Below are 20,541 nucleotides of genomic sequence, written 5' to 3'. Positions count from 1 at the left end.
TATATCCAGCCTGCCCTCCAGGGAGTAGGAAAACAACAACCAATCAGTGCTTCAGAAGCATGATTCACAGCTTGAGGGTTTGGCCAAGCTGTAATAAACTAGAAAGTCCAGATGACAGTGAGAAATGTGCTGTTGAATACAAAGCCTGAGTGCATGATCTATACACACGTATTCCCTTGACATGCTGCTGTGATATCTATCTCATGTGTGGAGGGGTGTGCACATACACATGCACACACGTCCTCATTCCCCCTTCACTTCAATATCCACTTCAGATAGTATGTTACAGTTTAATGAATAAATCCATACACAATAGGGTTTTTGTAATCAGTGGTCAACGCAATGAAAGTGCAATAACAGCCCTGAGGATGTAGATATTTTATTGTTAGAATGACCTCATTTATAATAAAATAAAAAAGGAAATATGCCCTGCTATCACATCTTTTTATTGACAGGGCACAATTGGACAAACAACCTCCATTTGAGCAGGCAGATGTGTGTTTACCACTCTGTAGTATTCAGACAAATAACAAGCACTCTGTTTTCAATGTATAGTAAATGAGCAGGAATTTCCCCTGACAACAGGCCGGCCTTTTTTCTATTAAGAGTAAATATTCTGTACAGTACGAAACGTTTCATGGTTGTTCACCTCTTTGGTCCGATCACAAGCATGCGATTCACTCGTTATTCTCGTAAATTGCATTCATGTCCTGCTCATGCTGTGTGGGTCTTTTTGTGTGTGTGCACACTTTTGTCAGTGCATGCTGTAATTGTCTGTTGGGCGGGTCATAGATCAACGGGGAGCAGGTGTGTGTGTGTCTTGTCTTTCAAGGAGAGCAGGTGTATATATATGTGTGTGTGTGTGTGTGTGTGTGTGTGTGTGTGTGTGTGCGTGTGTGTGTGTGTGTGTGTGCATGTGTGCGCATTGTGGGGAGCAGGTGTGTCTGTGTGGTGTGCTCACTCGGCCGGATAATGGGCACATATGGACAGAGCGAGAGAGACAAATGAGAGACACCCACACATATGCAGACACACACACACGGGGTATGTAGACTACAAAATTCATGCACATGTACACAACTGATACAGGCGAGCCTTTTAGACCGCTTTTGGATCCGTGCATACACTCTGTGTGTGCATGTATGTGTTTGAGTGTGAGTGAGTGGATGACACATGAATTGGATAAAAATAGTATTAGGCTTACAACTGGTATTTATGATGACAATGATAATGAGGGTTAAGCATGATGGAATGTCAAACAAGCACTGCAGAACATGGAAGCAGTAATAATTATCATTTTATATGCCAAAACAATGGAACAAGAGTTCACCTCCATTATGCCATTTTATGTATATTATTTTAAATCAGAGTCTGAAAGTGGTAGTTAAAGTCAGTATCGAAGCGACGGTCTTATGCATCAGATTGTAACGGACTTGCTGCATTTTTCGGCTAAGTAGATGGTAGAGAGCAAGAGAGGGAATAATTGTCAGCTATTTGAAAATGACAGCGAGGGAAGTGATGGGAAAAATAGTGAGAAGCAGCGAAGCAAGAGAGATCGAGAAAAATGGGGAGATGAGGAGGGGTAGATTGATGGAGAAAAGGAGGAAGGGTGCGCGGCTGAAAATGAACTTGTCCGCTGCTTGAGAGCCAATGGAGGGAGTGACAGCTATATAGATTAGAGAGAAAAGAGGGAAGAAGAAGAGAAGCGGCGAGGGAAGGGGAGGAGTGAGGGTGATTGTTAGCATGTATGACGGAGAAAGATGTAGAGGGGAGAGATAGGTGGATGAAAGATGTGGCAATGGTGATGAGGAATAAGTTAAGGGTAAAGAAGATGCAGTAACAAAAGGAAGTCATCTTTCAAAAGAAACAGCAATTCAGCTGTGATAGCAGGTGACTGCTATGTGTGTGAGTGTGTGTGTGTATCAGTGTGTCTTGTGGGATCCAAACGTGCTGAAAAAAGAGACCATTGGTCAGGCCCAATTTTCTGGACCTCAGTGAGGCTGTTAATAAGATTTAGCTTCTTTTTTTTCTTCATATTTTGAATTAGAGCTGCCACAAGGTGTGGGCCCTTAGTGTGTGGCTGCATGTGTGCGTCCCCCATTAATTAGTGTCTGATCAGGAGTCATCATCAGTTAATCGACTGATAATTACATCATTACTGTCCACTCAAATAGATCCCTGTTGGGACGAACGGAGGCGAAGGTAAAGCAGATGGAGGTAGAGAGTGAGAAATGAGGCTGACGTGAGTGAAGAAAAGGAGAAAAGAAGAAGGGCACACAGAGGAGATGACATAAGGGACTGATTTGGCATGCGATAATCTGATTGGTCCCATACGCTGTCCGTTATCTGGTCGAGACAATTAAATGAGGAGCAGAGCAGGACTTAAGAAGTTTGAATGAGTTTTTTTTTTTTTATCCTTTGGTGATTACATTTTAGCTGCTGTACTTTAACTGTATTTTGTTGGTGAGCAATGATAAACAGAAAGATTTGTAGCATACTCTTGGGGTGTGTGTGTGTGTGTGTGTGTGTGTGTGTGTGTGTGTGTGTGTAGCGAATGACATTTTGGATTTGGAGTGATAGCATCTCTCCCCAGTCTTTATCATTAAGTAGATAGCAGCCTCTCTGATTATTAGTCATGCAGTTCAGTTCACACGGAAGTTTGGCTCAATTAGGTTCACTTCAAGTTCAGTATACAGACTTATGTCTAAAGTCTCATCTTTTTGCTCTGTTCCTGTGCTGAATGAAATCTATATAATGAAATATATCCTGTTTCAAGATTGTACTAACTTGAGCTATAGCTTAATCAATGGAAATATACATCATATATGCATAATGCCTTTATATATTCCACACTAGCAGGTGCAAAAAAGTAAAAAGAATAACTTTTTCAGAGTAGACTTGTTGACAGCAGGTGTAAAAAATAAAATAAATGATGGCTGATCTCTATTTAGCTGCTTCAATTTCAGGGTCCTGGAATTGTGCATGCTGATCCACTGTCATGGCTCACTGCGACACTTGAATAGCACAGAGCCATCGTTAATGTAATCAGTAACACCTGCGCTTTTCCTACTATGGCAAGTTAAAACCTGTACTGTGAAACAGTCCTTTCATCCATTCTGCTAGCCATCAATTAAGGTCTGATTAGAATCAGGTGTGAAACAACACCTTATATACATATATATATACATATATATCAACTCATCAACAGCACAAATCATCATACAAAATGGCACATAAAGTATTTTAAAATAAGTTATACTACGCATAAAAGGCACCATACTACAAACCACTATGCCTACAGGGTATATATTTATAGTAGAGGTGAAAATGTCATAACAGAAGAAGTAGTATTAAATTAACCTTTGAGTGTACTTCAATTATTGACTGTAGTCGCACTAGTATAGCTGTAGTGCTTAAAGAACATTAATGTGTGTTGTTACTGCATTGTGTCATTAGACATATATAGCTAATGTAATGTAAGTAGAGCTGTAGTTCTGTTCTGCGGAAACCTTTGTCTGTACTATCACCATTGACTGCATTGACGTTAATACTATTAGAGTGAATTAGTGTTAAATATTATTTGCTGTAAAGAGGGATGGATGAATTATTGGATTAGGTTCTGTCACTCACGGTTAAACATCCTAACCCTCTACTCGTTATTCTCATTTTCTCATATACCCTTCATTTTTTCTGTACCTCCTAGATTTTAATCTCCTCCTCCTGTTTCCTCCCCCTTTCTTTATGCCCTCTGTTTGTCTCTCTATCCTCTTACCATCCCTTCCCTTCCTTCCTACATCACATCTTCTTCATCCTCTTTCCTTTTCTTCCTCCATCCCTTCATCCTTCCCTTCTCCTCCCTCTCCCCTTCAATCAGAATTGTATTTCCACGGGCTGCTGTTTTTTCCCTGCAGAATAAAGAGCTGCTAATGGAATTATAGTCACTCACATCAGCACACAGTCTATCATACAACACAGACACACACGGTATGACTGTGCATGTGCAGGACAGACACAGAGAGAGACACACGGTCAGACAGACAGATTAGTGAGCTCAGTATTATTAAAGTTTTACTCTCCTCTAATCCTTACACTCTCATGCAGCGTGCACGATCACACACGCACACAAACAGACACATACACACACACACAAACAAATACTTACAAGCACGCACACACACTCTCGGTGGGGTACACCCTGTGAGAGGGGCAGGCAGTGAGAGATAAACTGATCACGCAGCAGTACAATATGCTGAAAGTGATTATGTGTGTGTTTGTGTATGTGTGTGTTTGTGAGAGATAGTGAGTGAAAGAGAAAGATGATGATGTGCAACAGCAGTCAGGAAGCAGATATTAACTCACACTGGAGTCGATGGTAGAAAGAAAGAGGAAGATATTTGTCAGTGTAGAGAATCATCTGGGGCAGTAGCCTATTACTGCAGATGCAGAGCCTGAATGTGTGCGTGTTTTCCTGCTTGTATGTATGGGTTAGGGTGAAAAATGAGGTTTGCTATAAACTTCTAGGTTCTCTACTTTTAAAAGACACCCTCATCCCAGAGTTTACAGATAATGGGAAAAATATAGTTCCATCCAAGTAATGAGATGCTCCAAATTAAAACCACAGTGGTATTTCCCATAAGGCACAGCTGCATCTGATACCAAGTGACTTCATCACTGATGAATTTAAAGAACACCTCCTTGGGCATTATTGCTGTATTCTAAGCACACTGCTCCTAAATATTTGCAGACATGTCTTGTGTTGTTGTTTAGTTAGTGCATTTGTTTTAAGGCACTCTAGTTTTATTTGAGCTGTAATAAAAATAATAATAAAGTGTATTTATCTAAACAAATTGAATAATGTGCTTGGCATAGATCAGAAATAAAAACAAATAGGAGTAAAACCGGGAAACTGCAATAAAAAGTCAATAAAACAAATCACATAAAATTCAAAATGTTGAGTATATCAACCAATATTAGGAATCAGGTAGGCTATTAACTAAAAATAAAATTCTGGAAAGGCTATTTGATGGAGTTTCAGGTCAAGGTGTCCACATGTCCAGTCTGGCTGGTCTGCATCGGGAGCCAGGCCATGGAGCTACTCAAATTAATCAATATCAGGAGTAGAGTATTGACACTTTTTCCAATAAGAAATAGTGTTAGGGATTGCAATTTCAATTTGATAGTTGCATAACTGTTGCAAATCACAGCAACGTATGTGCACGTGCAGATGGGAAATACGCCAGTTGGCTAAGGGCTCCATGATGGGTAGCTTGGTGCACGGACTGGAGGCGTGGTCGTGTCAGCTAGCAGCCGCCGAAAGAGGAGGAGACCTTCTGGTAACTTCTAGAAGAAGATGTGTGCCGTTTACGCGTTACGTTGTGTTAAGATAACATACTAAAAAGTTGTTTTTGCTTTTGTTATAACGCTGCTTTTGGAGCACTGCGTTTGGTCCCGTTTGATCCCCTGGGGCTAAGCTAGCTGCTGCTAGCTAAACACTATGCTAGCTTGGCTGGTTGTTTTCTAACGCATTTCTAAACCTGTTAGTTGTAAAATACAACGTTACCTAAGTATATATGTATAGTTACTGTACTGTACTGTACTTATATGTAATTTTAAGGTTTGTGCACTCAACTTATTTTCATCATACTTCAATCTACAGTCAAATACTGTAACCTAAGGTTAACGTACTCACATTATTTGACAGTTAGCGCTAATGGTTGCTTTTCAGATCAAGATTTTCACCCAAAAAGCATAACAATCTGGTTAAATATTATATGATTATTATATTTTATATGTTTTATGTATATATAATAGATTACACTAACTAAAGCAATTTAAAAGAGCTACGCCTCTGAAAGTTACACAATTAAAATGCTGCACTTGAATGCATCAGTAACTATAATTAAATAATTCATACAACACTTATAATAAGCCAATCTGTTGTTAGAAATACAAAAAGCTCAGGTTTAGATAATAAAATAATGATGGCATCGCTGCTCTGGCTTCAGGGTTCTCCGATGCTGGCTCACTGTCACATTTTCATGGCATCATTAATGTTATTAGTAACACCTGTGCATTCCCTAATATAATAAGTCAAAATGTCTGCTGTGAACAAGGCCTACATGAGCACATTTGCTGTTTTCATTGAAGTACATTTTGCTGATACAATCTCTAGTTTTATTAAAGTTTGGATGCAGTTACATGTAATAGAGTATTTTTAAATAGTAGTTCTGCTACTTCTGAATACTTCCCTCGTTGAGTTGGATGCAGAAGATTCAATGTGTGGGTGTGGTGGCGTTTGGAGGCACATTAATAGGACATAACTAATACGTAACTAATTACTTTTTAGTAAGGAAATAATTTGTTACATATGTCCAAGTAATTTGCCAAATACATAGTTTCTTTGACCAACCAGATTGCGTCGCTGAAGCAACAGCACCTATTTTATAATAAGCAGTTAGTAAATGAGGTCAGAGGTCGCAGGCTATATATTGCTGTGCAACATTATACTCATATGCTGAGCCACTCAGTTGCTTTTATATTACTTGTAGAATGATACATATGGACACCTTCATGTGACCGTAAACACACAGCATGTGAGGGTAGATGCTTTTGGGATGTATGTGCGGTGGATATAGTTCGTACTCCTCAGGATCTGATGTAATGTTCCCTCAGGCTTGTGAGTTCATATGTAGAAACGTACAGTATAGCTCTAAAGTGAGAGGAATGGGATTTCAACGGATATTTTAACCGCCCTGTAATCGTACTAAACATACAGGATAAGTTTATCTCTCTCCGCCTCTTCTCTATAACATCTGCACACTTTTCCTCTTCCTCTCTCTCTCTCCTTATCTCTGTTGTGACAGCACAGGTTGGATTACCTTTACAGGGGTTCTTAAAACATTCTTTTTCTACCAAAAGTAGCTTTGCATTTATGGGATTTGTGAATTTGACATTGGGATTTAGGCTACATTTGGTCAAATGTGACTGAAATCAGCATATTGATAAAACTGTACACATAGTACTGTTACAGCTGATATTAAGGTTTTTATCACTGTATACAATCAACTTGTAACTGTATACATTATATACAAATTAACCCAACTAATACTCCCTCCAAACAGTTGTATTTCAAGCAAAAGTGTCAATAAGAAACTTTTTGAAGTAAATTGATTTTAAGTGCCAGTTTTGTAGCATGAGTAGCTGGGACTTCTTACTTTCAGAAATATACTATAGTTTCCATAAAGCAATGCAGTTCTTCTTCATTCTCAAGAGCATTTAAAATGTTATGGGTGTTTGCATGACTAGTTTTGTGTTAATAACACAAACGTGCGTCGTCTTAAACGTGAAAAAAGGGTTTCACAGAGTGTGTAATCTCCTACATGGTGAGAACATTTGTGGAATCCTTGTTCGGATGTCAGAGGGAAGGAGGGGCTGAGAGGATATTATAACTGTCTTTAATCTGGCTAAACTAAGCATACAGTATGGATAATCCGCTCTCTCTTACTTTTACTCACTTACTCTTATTCCTACAATTTGTCTGGATGACACAACTATGTAATCTCTGATATTATTGTAATTCTGTCTCTCGCTGGTCTCTAACATTCTTCTTTTCTTTTCTTCCACTACGTACATTTGTTGTCTGCAGTTGTGGAAGTTTATACTCAGAATTTATTTTATTGTCTGCATTTTCCCTCACTGAGTGAACACATTACTCTGGGAGCCCTTTTATTATACCATACTAGCACTCTTTTCTAATTTCTTTAACACATTGAGTTTTTGACCGCATAAAGACGTTGGCCAAAGCTGTAATTGGAAACAATGATTAAGAGTTGTGAGATAAATGATCATTATCTTTTGTTGGCACAGCCAGTAGTTGTTGTTCTGATGAGTGGTGTTGACATAAAGTGGACTGTATAACCTACACACAATATGCTGAGGAACTAAACAGCATACAGTTAGCTCTGTTGTACTTGCTTGACAGATGGGAGTATATTAGTCATCGTCTATTCTACAGGAAGAAACGGCTCACTAACTGATCTGTCAACAATCCAAACATCCTTGAAGCCTCCGAAGTAAACTACCAAACTGTAGAAAATTGAAACACTTCTCAAGGAACCATGTGTGATGTATTAAATCAACAAGTAAATCATTTACTGACCGAAGGAAGTGATTCGAGAGCTAACTGACATTTGTGTTGTTTGCTAACTGTCTCTTTTCTATTATTTTCCCTTCCTCTCTCCACCCCAGGCTCCGACTACTCTCCCCCTCCCCCCCTTCCTCCCCCTGGCCTGACCAACGAGCACAGTGGCGGTGGTAGCCACGGCGATCATGGTGGAGGAGGGGGCGGGGTCAACCACGGGCTGGGCGTGGTGGGCCTGGCCCCGGAGCACATGGCCACACCTGGGGCGGCCCTGAGCTGGCAGGCGGCAATCGACGCTGCACGGCAGGCGAAGATAATGGGCAACGCCGCATCAAGCGTAGGGGCAGCGCTTGGGTCGGGAGGGGGCGGGCCCATCTCCACGGCCAGCTCCACGCAAAGGAAGAGACAACACTATAGCTCTAAGCCCAAGAAACAGACAACAACAACAGCCACAAGGCCGCCACGGGCCCTACTCTGTCTCACACTCAAGAACCCCATTCGCCGGGCCTGCATCAGCATCGTAGAGTGGAAGTATCCTTTAACTAGTTGTGAGTGGAGGTGTTTCTTTTTTCTGTTTGCGATGTGGAATAACATGCAACATGTTTTACTTTCAAGAAGTTTTTTAATGTTGACACCTGGCGTTCTCAATTAATTCACTTTTGTTCTGAAGGAAACCTGTCCTAAATCTATCATCTTAAGCTCCTAGTGTCCTGAGTTACATGCTTATAAGACAGGGACATACAAATCAGTCAGATGCGGAAGCTGTCTTAAAAGAATAAAACTTACTCGATGCAAAAAAAAAAGAAAAGATACCAGATAAATGCACATATTTCCATGCAAATCTCACATAAATACTGTATTACTGTAGTTGTTGCAAGCACATTTCATCCCTCCAGTGTGAAATGGATGAATGGATGCAGTTACAAAAAGAAGGAGAGGAAAGAAGGGATGGAGACATAAACGTGTTAAGAATGCATCTCACTTCCTCTTTTGTTTAATGTCTCTCTTTCCTCTCTTCTATCCCTTCCTTTCTTAATCAATCTCTTCTTTCCTATGTCTCACTCGGTGTGATTCTTTGCTCTCCTCTCACTCGTCTTAATCCTTTTTCCCCTTCCTCTGCGTCTCCTTCTCCTTCTTTCACTCTTTCTATTCTCCCTCTTTCATTTCACATTCTTTTCTCACAGGAGGATTAAACAACTTGTGTAATTTTCACCTCTCCGAGCACAAGTCTTTCCCCTAGCTCTTTCTAACTGCATTCATCCTCTCTCCCCCAGGTCCACCCATGCCTCTATTCCTCCTTCACTCTCTCCACCCTCCACCTCCACCTCTCCCTCACCATTTATTATCCATCTCTTCCTCATTCTGTCCCTCCAAATCCCTTTATTCCTGCTGTTCCTCCACCCGTCCTTCCTTTCGACCCTTCCTTTTTTTTTTTTTTTTTAAGCCTCTGAACATAATGACTTGGTTTTCCCTCAGGGTGAGATAGAGGGAGAGAGAAAAAGAGAGAGAGAGACAGAGAGAGAGACAGAGAGAGAGAGAGACAGAGAGAGAGAGAGAGAGAGAGAGAGAGAGAGAGAGAAGAGAGAGAGAGAGAGAGAGAGAGAGAGAGAGAGAGAGAGACAGAAATGGTCAGTGTCACAGCCAAAGTGATCTATAATAGGAGAGGGTCCACACAAGCATCAACTCAGCAAGAGCACAGTCACACATCCTCCTGAGAGGGAGAGAAGGAGGGGAAGAGGAGGGGTTGGGGGAGATGAGAAGGGCAGGGCTCTGGGCAGGACATTCATGTCGACAGGAGAGATGATGGAGCGGATTAGCTGAGGAGGGAGGGTGGGATCGAGGAGAGGATGGGAAAGGTAAACAAGAAAAATGACAGAGCAGGGAAAGGGCAAATAATGAGTGAGGTTAGGAGAGGAGAGAAGATTGGGGGATAATGAGGGAGGAGCAGAGAGAAGTGGAAGGCAGAACCAATTGATGAGGAAAGAGAAAATGTGTTTAAGTAGTATGTGTTTCACTCCCCACATTTCACAGTAATACTAATTTACTAAATATGTTTTAATGAAACATGAGACTTCTAATTGGGTGTTTAAGGAATTACATTTCGCATTTCTTTAAAACTATGAACAAGATAGATTGAAAAGATTTGTATCTTTTATTTGTTTCTTCCTCCAACATAATTTCATAGCAGTCGTCTTTTTTTTTTATTATCCAGTGATGAATGATGGCATAATTATTTTAATATTATATCCAATAACCACAAAATGACTGGTTTTATTAGGTCCTGCATTTGTTTTGATGATCAGTTTAATGTGAACCATGCATATCACTCAAACAATTAACATGTTTTCTTAAAAACAAGTCCAAATTTCCCATGGGAGCAGCTTTTTAAAGAGTGTAATCTCCCTCTGTGTGGTAAAGCAATGGATGCAGGCAGTTTATCCTTCTGATCACCGTGTGTATTTATAGTAATTATTAAAAGTCATAATGTCAATGGTAGGCCTTAAAGTCTCCCGGGTAGCTGGGCTAACCCTAACCCTAACCCTAATAATGGGAGAAAGCATGCGTAAACCCTCAGGGTCACGAGAACTATCTCACCCAATGACTGATGGGTGTTCAGATCATTATCCACAATTCCCAGCATCATTCATTTAAACAGCTCTGAAGAGAGGGAAGGATGAGAAAGGCAGGCAGAGAGAACGGTGAGGGAATGAGATGATTGAAGGAATAATGAGGGACGTTAAAGAGGGATTTTTGGGGAGAGACACAAGAAAAAACTTGGAAGGATCGGAACAGCAAATATTGCAGTAAATTATGTCCTTCACAAGTTTAAAAAACCCCCATCAAACTGTCAGTCTGACCATTCAACTTTGGGATGTCCTTCATAACGGTGCGTTTGAACACGAGTCACTGGGGGACTGCTCCGAACTGTATGCATGTGTTCTGTGTATGTGTGTGATTAGGCATTCATGTGTTGCTTTTATTCTATAGGCTCTGTGTGTGCCCCTGCGTGTGTCCTGTATTCTGGGAGTACCTCTGTCTCCAGAGATAGCAGTTCCGAAATCTTCCTCTCTTCCTCCTCTGTTACCATGACAACAGCTACTGCTCTCAACAGGTCGATGGGGCCTGTCTGAGCTCACGCAAACACACACTTAGAGAACGCACAGCACACACGAACAACACTGTTGAAGAGCACACGTATGCTTACACGCAGGTGATAAAGGACTGAAACACACAGACGCAGCACTCTCACATGCTGTGTAATTATAGCATTTAAGCATTACCTGCACACCTTAAGGTCAGCGTGAGAGACAAGGGGAGAGCGGGGCTAACGACCATGTTCTCTATATGAAATCACAATAAGTGGTCATTTTGAAAAGGTGTCATCGAGTGCATTCACACGCACACACACACGCGCGCCCTGCTTCCTATCTTACAGCCTACATATTGCATCAGGTCACATGAAGGGTTACATTGTTTGTATGCATTTTCTACTCAATCAGGAAAACGGATAAATGTTCTCAGCATAATAGAGAAGAGTGTTGAGCTTGCTCACCTGGATAAAATCCCGTATATGACTGGTTGTTTATTTGGGTTTGTCGAGATAAGAGGTTATCTGTTATTGTGAGCTGCATGTGGTGGTTATGTGAGGCAACTGCTGAAAATAACAGCATCCCGGTGTGTGTGTATATAGATGCAATCCTAGTGGGATAATTTGTCAAAAGCATATACAGTTAGCTTGTGAAAATGCTGAACGTGTATGTTAAACTCCAAAATGCCTCAGACAATAGCACCGTGGAGAATTCTACATCATGTCAGCTATGACACCTGCTGAGCTAACTTGATGCTGATTTAAATTATATTATATTTACTGCGTTGTTTTCTAGAATTGTCCAAGTCAATCCCCCCAATTAGCTTTGGGCACATTTTTAACACTAATATTTGCTATTGTTATGCTGATTAATGTACATTATTTATAGACTTGGTTCTTGTTTTGATTCTTCACTCAGATCCCCCCCACCCTGAAATTTCCCCCAGTGTTGTTTGCTCTCAACAGCTCAGCAGACAGTAGATCTATTATGTTGATGGAAGCAGACCTCAAGGGTTTTTGAAAATTATGGGTCAGGAACCCAGAATGAGTAACAGGCTTGTTTTTCTGCTGGTCTCCGCATGTGTGTTGTGTGTTTTAATGAGCCCCCGGTACAAGGGTGAGTGATTACTCTTCATGCATTTTGGTCCCAGGCTGAATGATCTTGTGGCCGACGCTGTTCAAGGGTCAATCCTTAATCCAAACAAACTGATATTAGTTCCACCACAAAAAGCTTAAGATTTCGTTTGTCCCTCTTGCTATTTGTCTGTCTGCAGGACTATTTCTGAACAATAGTTAAAGCTCTAGAATATATAGCTGGTCTGTTTCTATTGGGGCCACACAGCAATGTTGCCGGTGCGATATAGGCAGTACAAGATAAGTTAAAGTTGTTACTTCTTATTTAAGCTGAAACTTTGTTATTTATTTGACAATTTCCATTTCTTCTCTGCCATCAAATCCTATTAGAAACTGTACTGGGTCATTTCAAAATATTAATGGGCGCCAGTGGGGGAAAAAAGTGCACTTATTGCAGATGTGGTTTTAGCTAACGATTACAATTTGTCATGTTGAGATTGTAATGTGGTCTATTCACTTTAACTTTAGGAACTTTAGGAACTTTAGTCATGTTTTCAAGGCCTTGCAGTAAATCCAAAACAAAACATTTGGCAGTTTCTTTCTTTTTCTAAATGTTTTGATGGTGAACATCTGAAGTTGGAACTCAGAAGCTACCGAGAAGTCAATTATGCTGTCTTTAAGCTGCCTGTAACATGATGGAAATGTAAACTCGGAGAAGAAAGTGTGGAATGTATACATCTTTCCTTGCAGGTAGACATTAGTTCCAGCGTGAAACTCTGCACATGTGCCCTAGTCAACAATTACCAGCAGTTGTAGTTTAGCAACAAGGATCCCTCATGAGCTTCCCACCTGAGAAAACTGCCTCTTGTGTTGGATGGAAAGTGCAGCAAAAGTCTGCATTCATGGTGCAACGTAAAGTGTTGAACGTGAACATCAGCTAAAAGTGTACATTAGTTTGCTAATGGTTTGTCTTCTGGATTTGATCGCAACTCATCAGTACATTTCTGTTTTGCGTTCTATACAACAAGATCTGGAGTGTAGAATAATTTGACATGCAGCCAAGGGGGAAGGAAGAAAAGAAGGAAGGAAGGAAGGAAAGAATGGAAGAAGAGAGCAGAGGGAGAGCAAAAGGAGGTGACAGCAGTGGCAGTTAGTAATTGTGTTGATGAAAAGCAGACCTCCTTTATCTCTCCTTCACATTCTCCCCCACACTCTCCTTCCACTCTCCATTCTCTCTCACTTTGCATCTCTCCCTCTCTCTCTGAGGCCAAAAATAATGAGGTCACTCCCCTCTCAAGGACCGTTCCATATAAAAAAAACTCTGTCTCTCCTCTCCTTCATTCCATTTCGCTCTCACTCGTTCTCTGTCCACATCCGTTCTTCCACGCGACAGGCCTGCTCCTCCACGCACCCTTATAAGGGCATGCACTGTCTCTCTAACCCCCTTACACACACAAAGAGGTTCCTAAGTGACCCAATATGTCTTATTGTTAACGCAAAGGCAAACTCGGCAGCTTTGATCGCTCTCATTGTGCACACTGCTTGTGCAGTCTGCTATGTGTCTATATATACCTCTGCTTATGTAAGGATGTATTAGCTTGTTTAAAAATACCTCTTTGTTAAAATAACATGTCTGATATGAAGATTGTTTTTATTCAAGATGGTCAGAAGTCGGAGTTTGTATTATTTTGTACTGTGTTCTAGAGGTTTTCGTGGCTCATTGAAAACCTAGCTGAACCTGGCGTGTATGGATTCATATTTTTAAAAAGGGGTGTGAATCGTTTATTATCTAATGATTCAATTCTTGGGGTCACGATTTGTTTCAAAATCGGTTCTCGATTAAAAAAATGATAAAAATATTTAGTTTCAAGATATACTTCTGTTTGCTAATGGCTATGTGACAAATAATGGCATTAAAAGCAAATTAAAGTATGCATAAGAATATCGAGTATGTTTTAAAAAGTTCAACTGATTGCAAAAATCTAAACACACTGTCTAACAATCTAACAATGATTGATACTAAAGCACCACACGATCAGGCATTACAATCCAGTTAGATCCAATCAGGTATAAGACCTGTTGGTACACAGGCACAAGTCCAGCAACAATAGAATGGGACACAAATACACTGAATATTATTTTGACCCGCCCTCAATCGAACTTCAATTAAGAGTAACCATGGAGATTATCTCTACAGTGTAAATGTGTCTTTACTTGTGTTTTGTGTACTCCGCTCCGGTGTGTATGTCCTTAACCCCCCCCCCCCCCCTCTCAGACCATTTGAAATCATCATCCTGATGACCATTTTCGCCAACTGTGTGGCCTTAGCCGTCTACATCCCCTTCCCTGAGGACGACTCAAACGCCACCAACTCCAACCTGGTGAGTAATCTACAATATTTAAACTGCTTTACAGTTAGATACGCTCTCACACTGTTTGGTCCACTCGCTGCTGGTTAAATATCTGCCTGGCTCGTTGGCAAAAAAATCCTGGAAGAGAGGGTGTCTTTGTTTGTGGCACCTGAGTTTCCCATGTGGATGTAATATCGTGACTCATTTTTATTAGGTGTGTGGTTTATTTATCAAACATTTCAGCAGAATTATTTTCTGTTCATTAGAATCACTGAGCAGCATGTCATTTGCACACATCCCGCTGATTCCATTGTGTGTGTGTGTGTGTGTGATTTGCTGCCATGTATGTAAGAGGCAGGAGAGGGGGATGCTGTATAACACTGTGACTGGTTCATGAAGGTGAAAGACAAGACGTGTGGAGGGAAAGGCGAGGACAGCAGAGGAAATAAAGATGGGAGCAGGAGGGAACAAAAAAATAGTGAAATTAAGTGGGGAGGAAAAAAGAATGTCTTTCTTTGAATAATATCCTGATGAGCATAATTTGCTCTTATCATTGGTTCCTTGGCTACAACACAGTTGTTGATTATGATGTTCCACTTTGAAGCCTGAATAAAATGGAGGGTTTGTTTATTTTGACTGAGCACTCTTGAGTTGTGTCGAATCAAACCATGTGAGTTTATTTGATTAAAGGCAAAGCATAACTTTCTTTTGGGCCAACGGAAATATTTTGGCTAAGAAGAAAATTGTTGTTTTGATTGGGGAATGATTTTGTGGTTGTCGTCTAATGTAATGTACTCAATGTCGTATAATTTGATATTTCTTAAATTAAAGCAAAAATATCTTACAAAACAAAGACATCTGTTGCTTCGAAACCCTTGATTTTCTGACCGCTTCTTGCCAAACTGTGTGTGCGTGTGCGTGTGTGTGCGTGTGTGTGAGATCCCAGCTGACATTGGGCGAAAGGCGGGATACATCCTCGACAGATCACCAGTCAATCACGCGGCTATAAATCAATATGATTGTGTATGTACATCCCATCTGTGCAATGTGTGTGTTTTTATGTTTGTGTGTAAGCTTGCAGATCTATGCCAGTGTATTAGTGTGAGGAGGACACTAATCCCTCTGCGGCCATGTAACATCTGTCGCTCTATCTTTCTTGCTTACTTTCTTTCGAAGAATGATTTTGCCACATCAAGCAAAAGGACTATCAGGGACAATGTTTATCTTTTTTGTCTAGAAGGCCTACATACAGCAATCACATTACTTTCCCTGTAAGGCTTTATAGATCTAGTGAAACATCTTGAAATGACAGGTAGAGATGTAATGAATGAACTAGCAAAGAGTGTTCTATAAAATGTAAACGGTCAACTTAAAACGGTCAACTTAAAATTAACCTTCAGACACATCTCGAAAACCTATCTACAAGCCGGCCGGTGTTAATGGCTCTGGGCTTTAAGCCGCATGAGCAAAAACCATCTGTGTTTCCACTACGGCGCAGAATAGCCCCGTCGTTTTGCCCTAAACCCGCCCATAACATGCTGCGTCTGTGTCCATCCCACACCGCAGTTAGCCGGTAAACATCTACTCCTTCTAAAAGATCATTTATGATTTCTTACAACTCATAAACAGACACTAACTCGGCGAACATGATTTAACATATTTCCATATACCACGTAAGGTGATTAAACGTGATTCCCAGATATTGCTCGATGCTGATTTATTTATACTCTGCACAGATAATGAGCTGATACCTAATGTCCTCATTTGACCAATACTGTTGGTTGTTGTTCATATTAATTTTTTTGATAAAAGCGCATTGATGAGAAATTAGCTGCTGTGCTGACTGAAGCCGTCTCCCAACCCAAAGCCAGCTAATGACTTTGACTCCGCCTCAAGACACTGTTAGCTCTGCTTGGCCAATCGCTCGGCCATTAGCACCTGGGAACTGGCCCCAACATAGTGGCCCCAAGGTCTGATCTGTGACAGTGGAAATAAAACTGGCTGTAGCACACACTAGTTCGCACGCATTCTGCGCGTCAAAGTAAAGGGCTATGAAAGCAGTTAGCATAGCAAGATTGTAACACAAATAAAGTGAATATCTTGTGTAAATACTGACTTTTATCATGCAACATAAATAATGTAAAGCATTGCATTTGAGAAGAGTGATGCTTAGTGTATAATTGATGTTTTCAGTGGACAGTCTAGACTTGATAACAGTAAGACAACACCATGTGGATTTTAATGACACTCTTGTTGCCTTTTTGAAACCACATGCACGGAGCATCAAACACAAAACAGCAAACACACACACACACACACACACACACACACACACACACTTACAGGAAAAGTTTGTTAGTTATTTAAAAAATACAACACACAGACACACACACACAGACACACACACACACACACACACACACACACACACACACACACACACACACACACACACACACACACTACTCACCACCACCACAGCTGTGGTCAATTAGTTTTATAACCTTCTGACAGACAGGAAGCAGTGTGCAGATAGACTAGAGGCTTAAAGACAGAACTAGAAGGTTTTGTCGGTTGTGGTTTGTTAACACCCGTCCTTCCTGGCTGAACGTCACCAGAAGTGCACGCCCCCTGACTGCAGTTAGGGTTAGGCTGCTCGCCAGCAGGTGCAAGCCAACCCCAGATTCACCTTCAGATTAAATGTCTTGCTATTATTATAATTCATCTTACCCAGAACCCCTTGTGTTATTTCACATATTTGTGTCATCCTCCCCCTTGTTGAGTATTGTTGTCATGCGTTTTCTTCTTGTCATTTAGGGTGACACATTGTGCTTAGCCCCTTGTGGTTCTGTTTGCTCACCCATGCAGTTGTTATGTCTTCCCATATTATCTAGTTTTTATCATTTGCAAATCAACCACAGGTTTATACGAAGTTTGATGTTTTAATAAAGTATAAGCTCAAAACAGCTGCATCATGACTGTGGCTCAGTTTCCTTATGATGCTCTTTACATTTACCCCTGAGTGTGGTTGAGTTTTAGAATCAATATAGCACCCCTTGCTAGATTTGAACAGGTCTTTCTTATGTAATACCTCAGATCTGTTGTATTGCTTCCAGTACATGATTTCTATTTCTGTCTGCATCCCATAATGTGCTGCTCTGTCTCCTTGACGACAGGCCCAATAATAGCAGCGGGAGAGGTTGTCATGGATATGGTAACCGTAGTGATGCTCCTCAACTGTCCTTGGTTACAGAGGAAAGAAGGGTATGAACCAAAGTGTGAGAAAGTCTCTTCTCTCAGGGAGGACATGTATGCTGCACTTTGGCTAGTTTAGTGCAGGAAACGCATCTTATGGTAAAACTAGATGAATTTTCTGAAGCAGAAGTAAAAAGAATTCCCTCCCTGTGGCTGTTCTACTCAGTATGTGTTTTGCTCCCCCCCCCCCTTCCCCCTCCTTCATCACTTTCTCCCTCTTGCTCTCCCTTCATTCTTCCATCTTATCAGATCAATATAGATACTTTCAGATTGACTGAATAATGTCGTCATAACAAAGCAATTAGGTAATCAATACACCTGATTAGACACTGATTGATGGAGAGGAAAGACACCACACACACACACGTGTACACATAAACACACACTTTTGACACAAAATCCTGTAAGCAATAATGAGGCTTAACCGGATTCAAAGTGATTAAGGTTAGAGATAATGGTGGCATGATACTGAGTGTGCACATTCAGATTTAGCTGGTTTATTTGATTTCTATATCGTCTGCATACATTCGTATAGTGTCTGCCATGTTTGCACGTCAGTCATGAATGTGTGTTTACCTGAGTTCCCGGTTGCTCCTTTTGTGTGTCATGAGTTGTGTATGTGTATCAGCAGTAGGTGAGTGTTTAGTGTTAGATGAATTAGCTGCTGGCTCTGCAGTAGGCATGTGAAACATGCACTTTAAGTCAATGAATCACCTTTTAGAGGTTAATGGATTCCATCACAACACACACACACAGATACCTCCTCTTCTCTCTCTGTGTTTTATCTTTTATGTTCTTATCTTTTTGTATAAACAGTCAAATTGGTAATTTGTTCAAATGCATAGCATGACCTATGTTTGCGTTTTCCAGACGAGTGACCTCTTGTAGCTGTGTGAATATAAGTGCCCTCTTTTCGTAGCAACCACAGTAGAAGGGGGAGCGTTTTACACAACAACTAGACCTACTGTATTAGAGAGAAGGTCAGGGTGATTATTTGGAGGTACAAAGCATGTGGCTTCAACTGTAGTTGGCGTCCTGTCTCCTACTAACAGTCTACACTGGTTTCTTTTAACTATGCAGGAAATGTTGTCCTACTATTAACTAAGTTGTTGAAAAATTGGCAGGCTTACAGCTGATGCTATACACTTTCGATTCTTTAATAATTGATTGTGTTTGTACTTGTGCCTTGGAGGTTTTCTTGGCTCCAACCCCCGTTTTTTTTCAATCTCCTTGTAGTGGAGTTGCTTGGAGTGTTGTGACTACACACAGGTGATGTCCTTTTAACTAATTAATGAATGGGCTGCACCATCATTGATCAATGTCAAAAAGGACACAGTAAATCTAGTTACTTGTGATTGAATGTTCCTGAATGTGAAACTTCCTATGGGGGTGGGGGGGGTGGGGGGAATGAATACATTTTTGTTTGCTTTTATTTCTGGTGCTCTTTTGTTTGTTTACATTTGACCTCAGACCTGGCCTCTGTGTTTGCCTTTGCATACAATATTTTGATGAAGTAACCTTTTTTATAAAGAATCCATTACTTATATATTACTCCACATATTGTCTGCTGTTTGTTCTTGAGTCTCCACCTGGTCCTCTCGCCTCTCCCTCTTTCTCCCCATCATTTCTGCTGTAGAGGATCAAGTTAACATGCTGTTGCTTTGGGTGCTACACTGCTGGTTGCTAGGAGTGTCTATTTATAGATGAGCGGAACGATCAGCATCTATCTGTACGTTCACTTATCTAAACAATGTTGGTCTGTGTTTTCTTGTAGAGACGGTGGTGCGTGACTCCGTGTGCGTGTGCGTGTGTGTGTGTGCGTGTGTGTGCGTGCCTCTGAATAGTCACAGCGGAATACAGCCACTCACAGTGCATCCAGATAAGGATGTAGATGTGTGTGTATATTTGTGTCTGGTTGTGTATATGGGTGTGAATATCTACCATGGAACATGCATTTATTAGTACATGTACTAATTGGATGTGTGACAGTGTGTTGTGTATATAGTATAAATAGATAATGATTAAGATGATTCACTCACTACTGTATCTTATCTGGTCTTATACGCATTAGTAGCCCGCTTTACACAGATAGGACATTTCAAATCCCTTGCAAGTTTTCTGCAGTACAACAAGTTCCAACCATGCTGGAGCCTAGGGAGTCATTATTTGGAAATTCTAAATGCTGTTCCCCTTCAGCTCCCAGAGGAAACAAGGAATGCCCCTGACAGTTACCATTTCTGTTAGAGACATTGGCGCTTTCCAACTAAAAAGTTACTACTTCACATTGCTGTTTGGTTTCTGCTTCATCGGTTCCATATTTTGGAACCATTTTGTACTAATTCCTTGCTGCTGCAGGGCTCCAGTGTTACTGAAAATGAACCTTAAACATGGGAGGGAAAAAGATTAAACTCCACACTGAAAGTTGTCTTTTTATCTGACTAGTTTCTCTGCTTTACCCGAATATCTTTCTTTTTTCTCTCTTTTAATTCTATTTATATGCCGTTTCTTTAAAAGTGTGAGATTAATTTTGTCAGATATCTTTATTATTTAGTCTTGACACATTTCCTTGTTAGTTATCACTGTCAATTTCATCTTTTTAATTAGTCAAGTTTTAGTTGACTGGGAATTTTGGT

General features: G+C 40.7%; 1 protein-coding gene across 1 annotated transcript in view; it reads left to right on the top strand.

Moving 5' to 3' along the window:
- The window catches only part of cacna1c (calcium channel, voltage-dependent, L type, alpha 1C subunit), a 172,929-nt gene that overhangs the window by 34,488 nt on the left and 117,900 nt on the right, over positions 1 to 20,541 (top strand). Inside the window, exons 2-3 of the mRNA XM_029461765.1 lie at positions 8,248 to 8,671; positions 14,578 to 14,683. Coding sequence (XP_029317625.1) covers positions 8,248 to 8,671; positions 14,578 to 14,683 — 530 coding nt within the window. The remainder of the gene's footprint in view (positions 1 to 8,247; positions 8,672 to 14,577; positions 14,684 to 20,541) is intronic.

Source organism: Cottoperca gobio, chromosome 23, assembly GCF_900634415.1.
Source record: "Cottoperca gobio chromosome 23, fCotGob3.1, whole genome shotgun sequence".
In the NCBI taxonomy this organism is placed as follows: domain Eukaryota; kingdom Metazoa; phylum Chordata; class Actinopteri; order Perciformes; family Bovichtidae; genus Cottoperca; species Cottoperca gobio.
The sequence above is the reverse complement of the archived record's forward strand: the minus strand, read 5'-3'. Positions and strand labels throughout refer to the sequence as shown.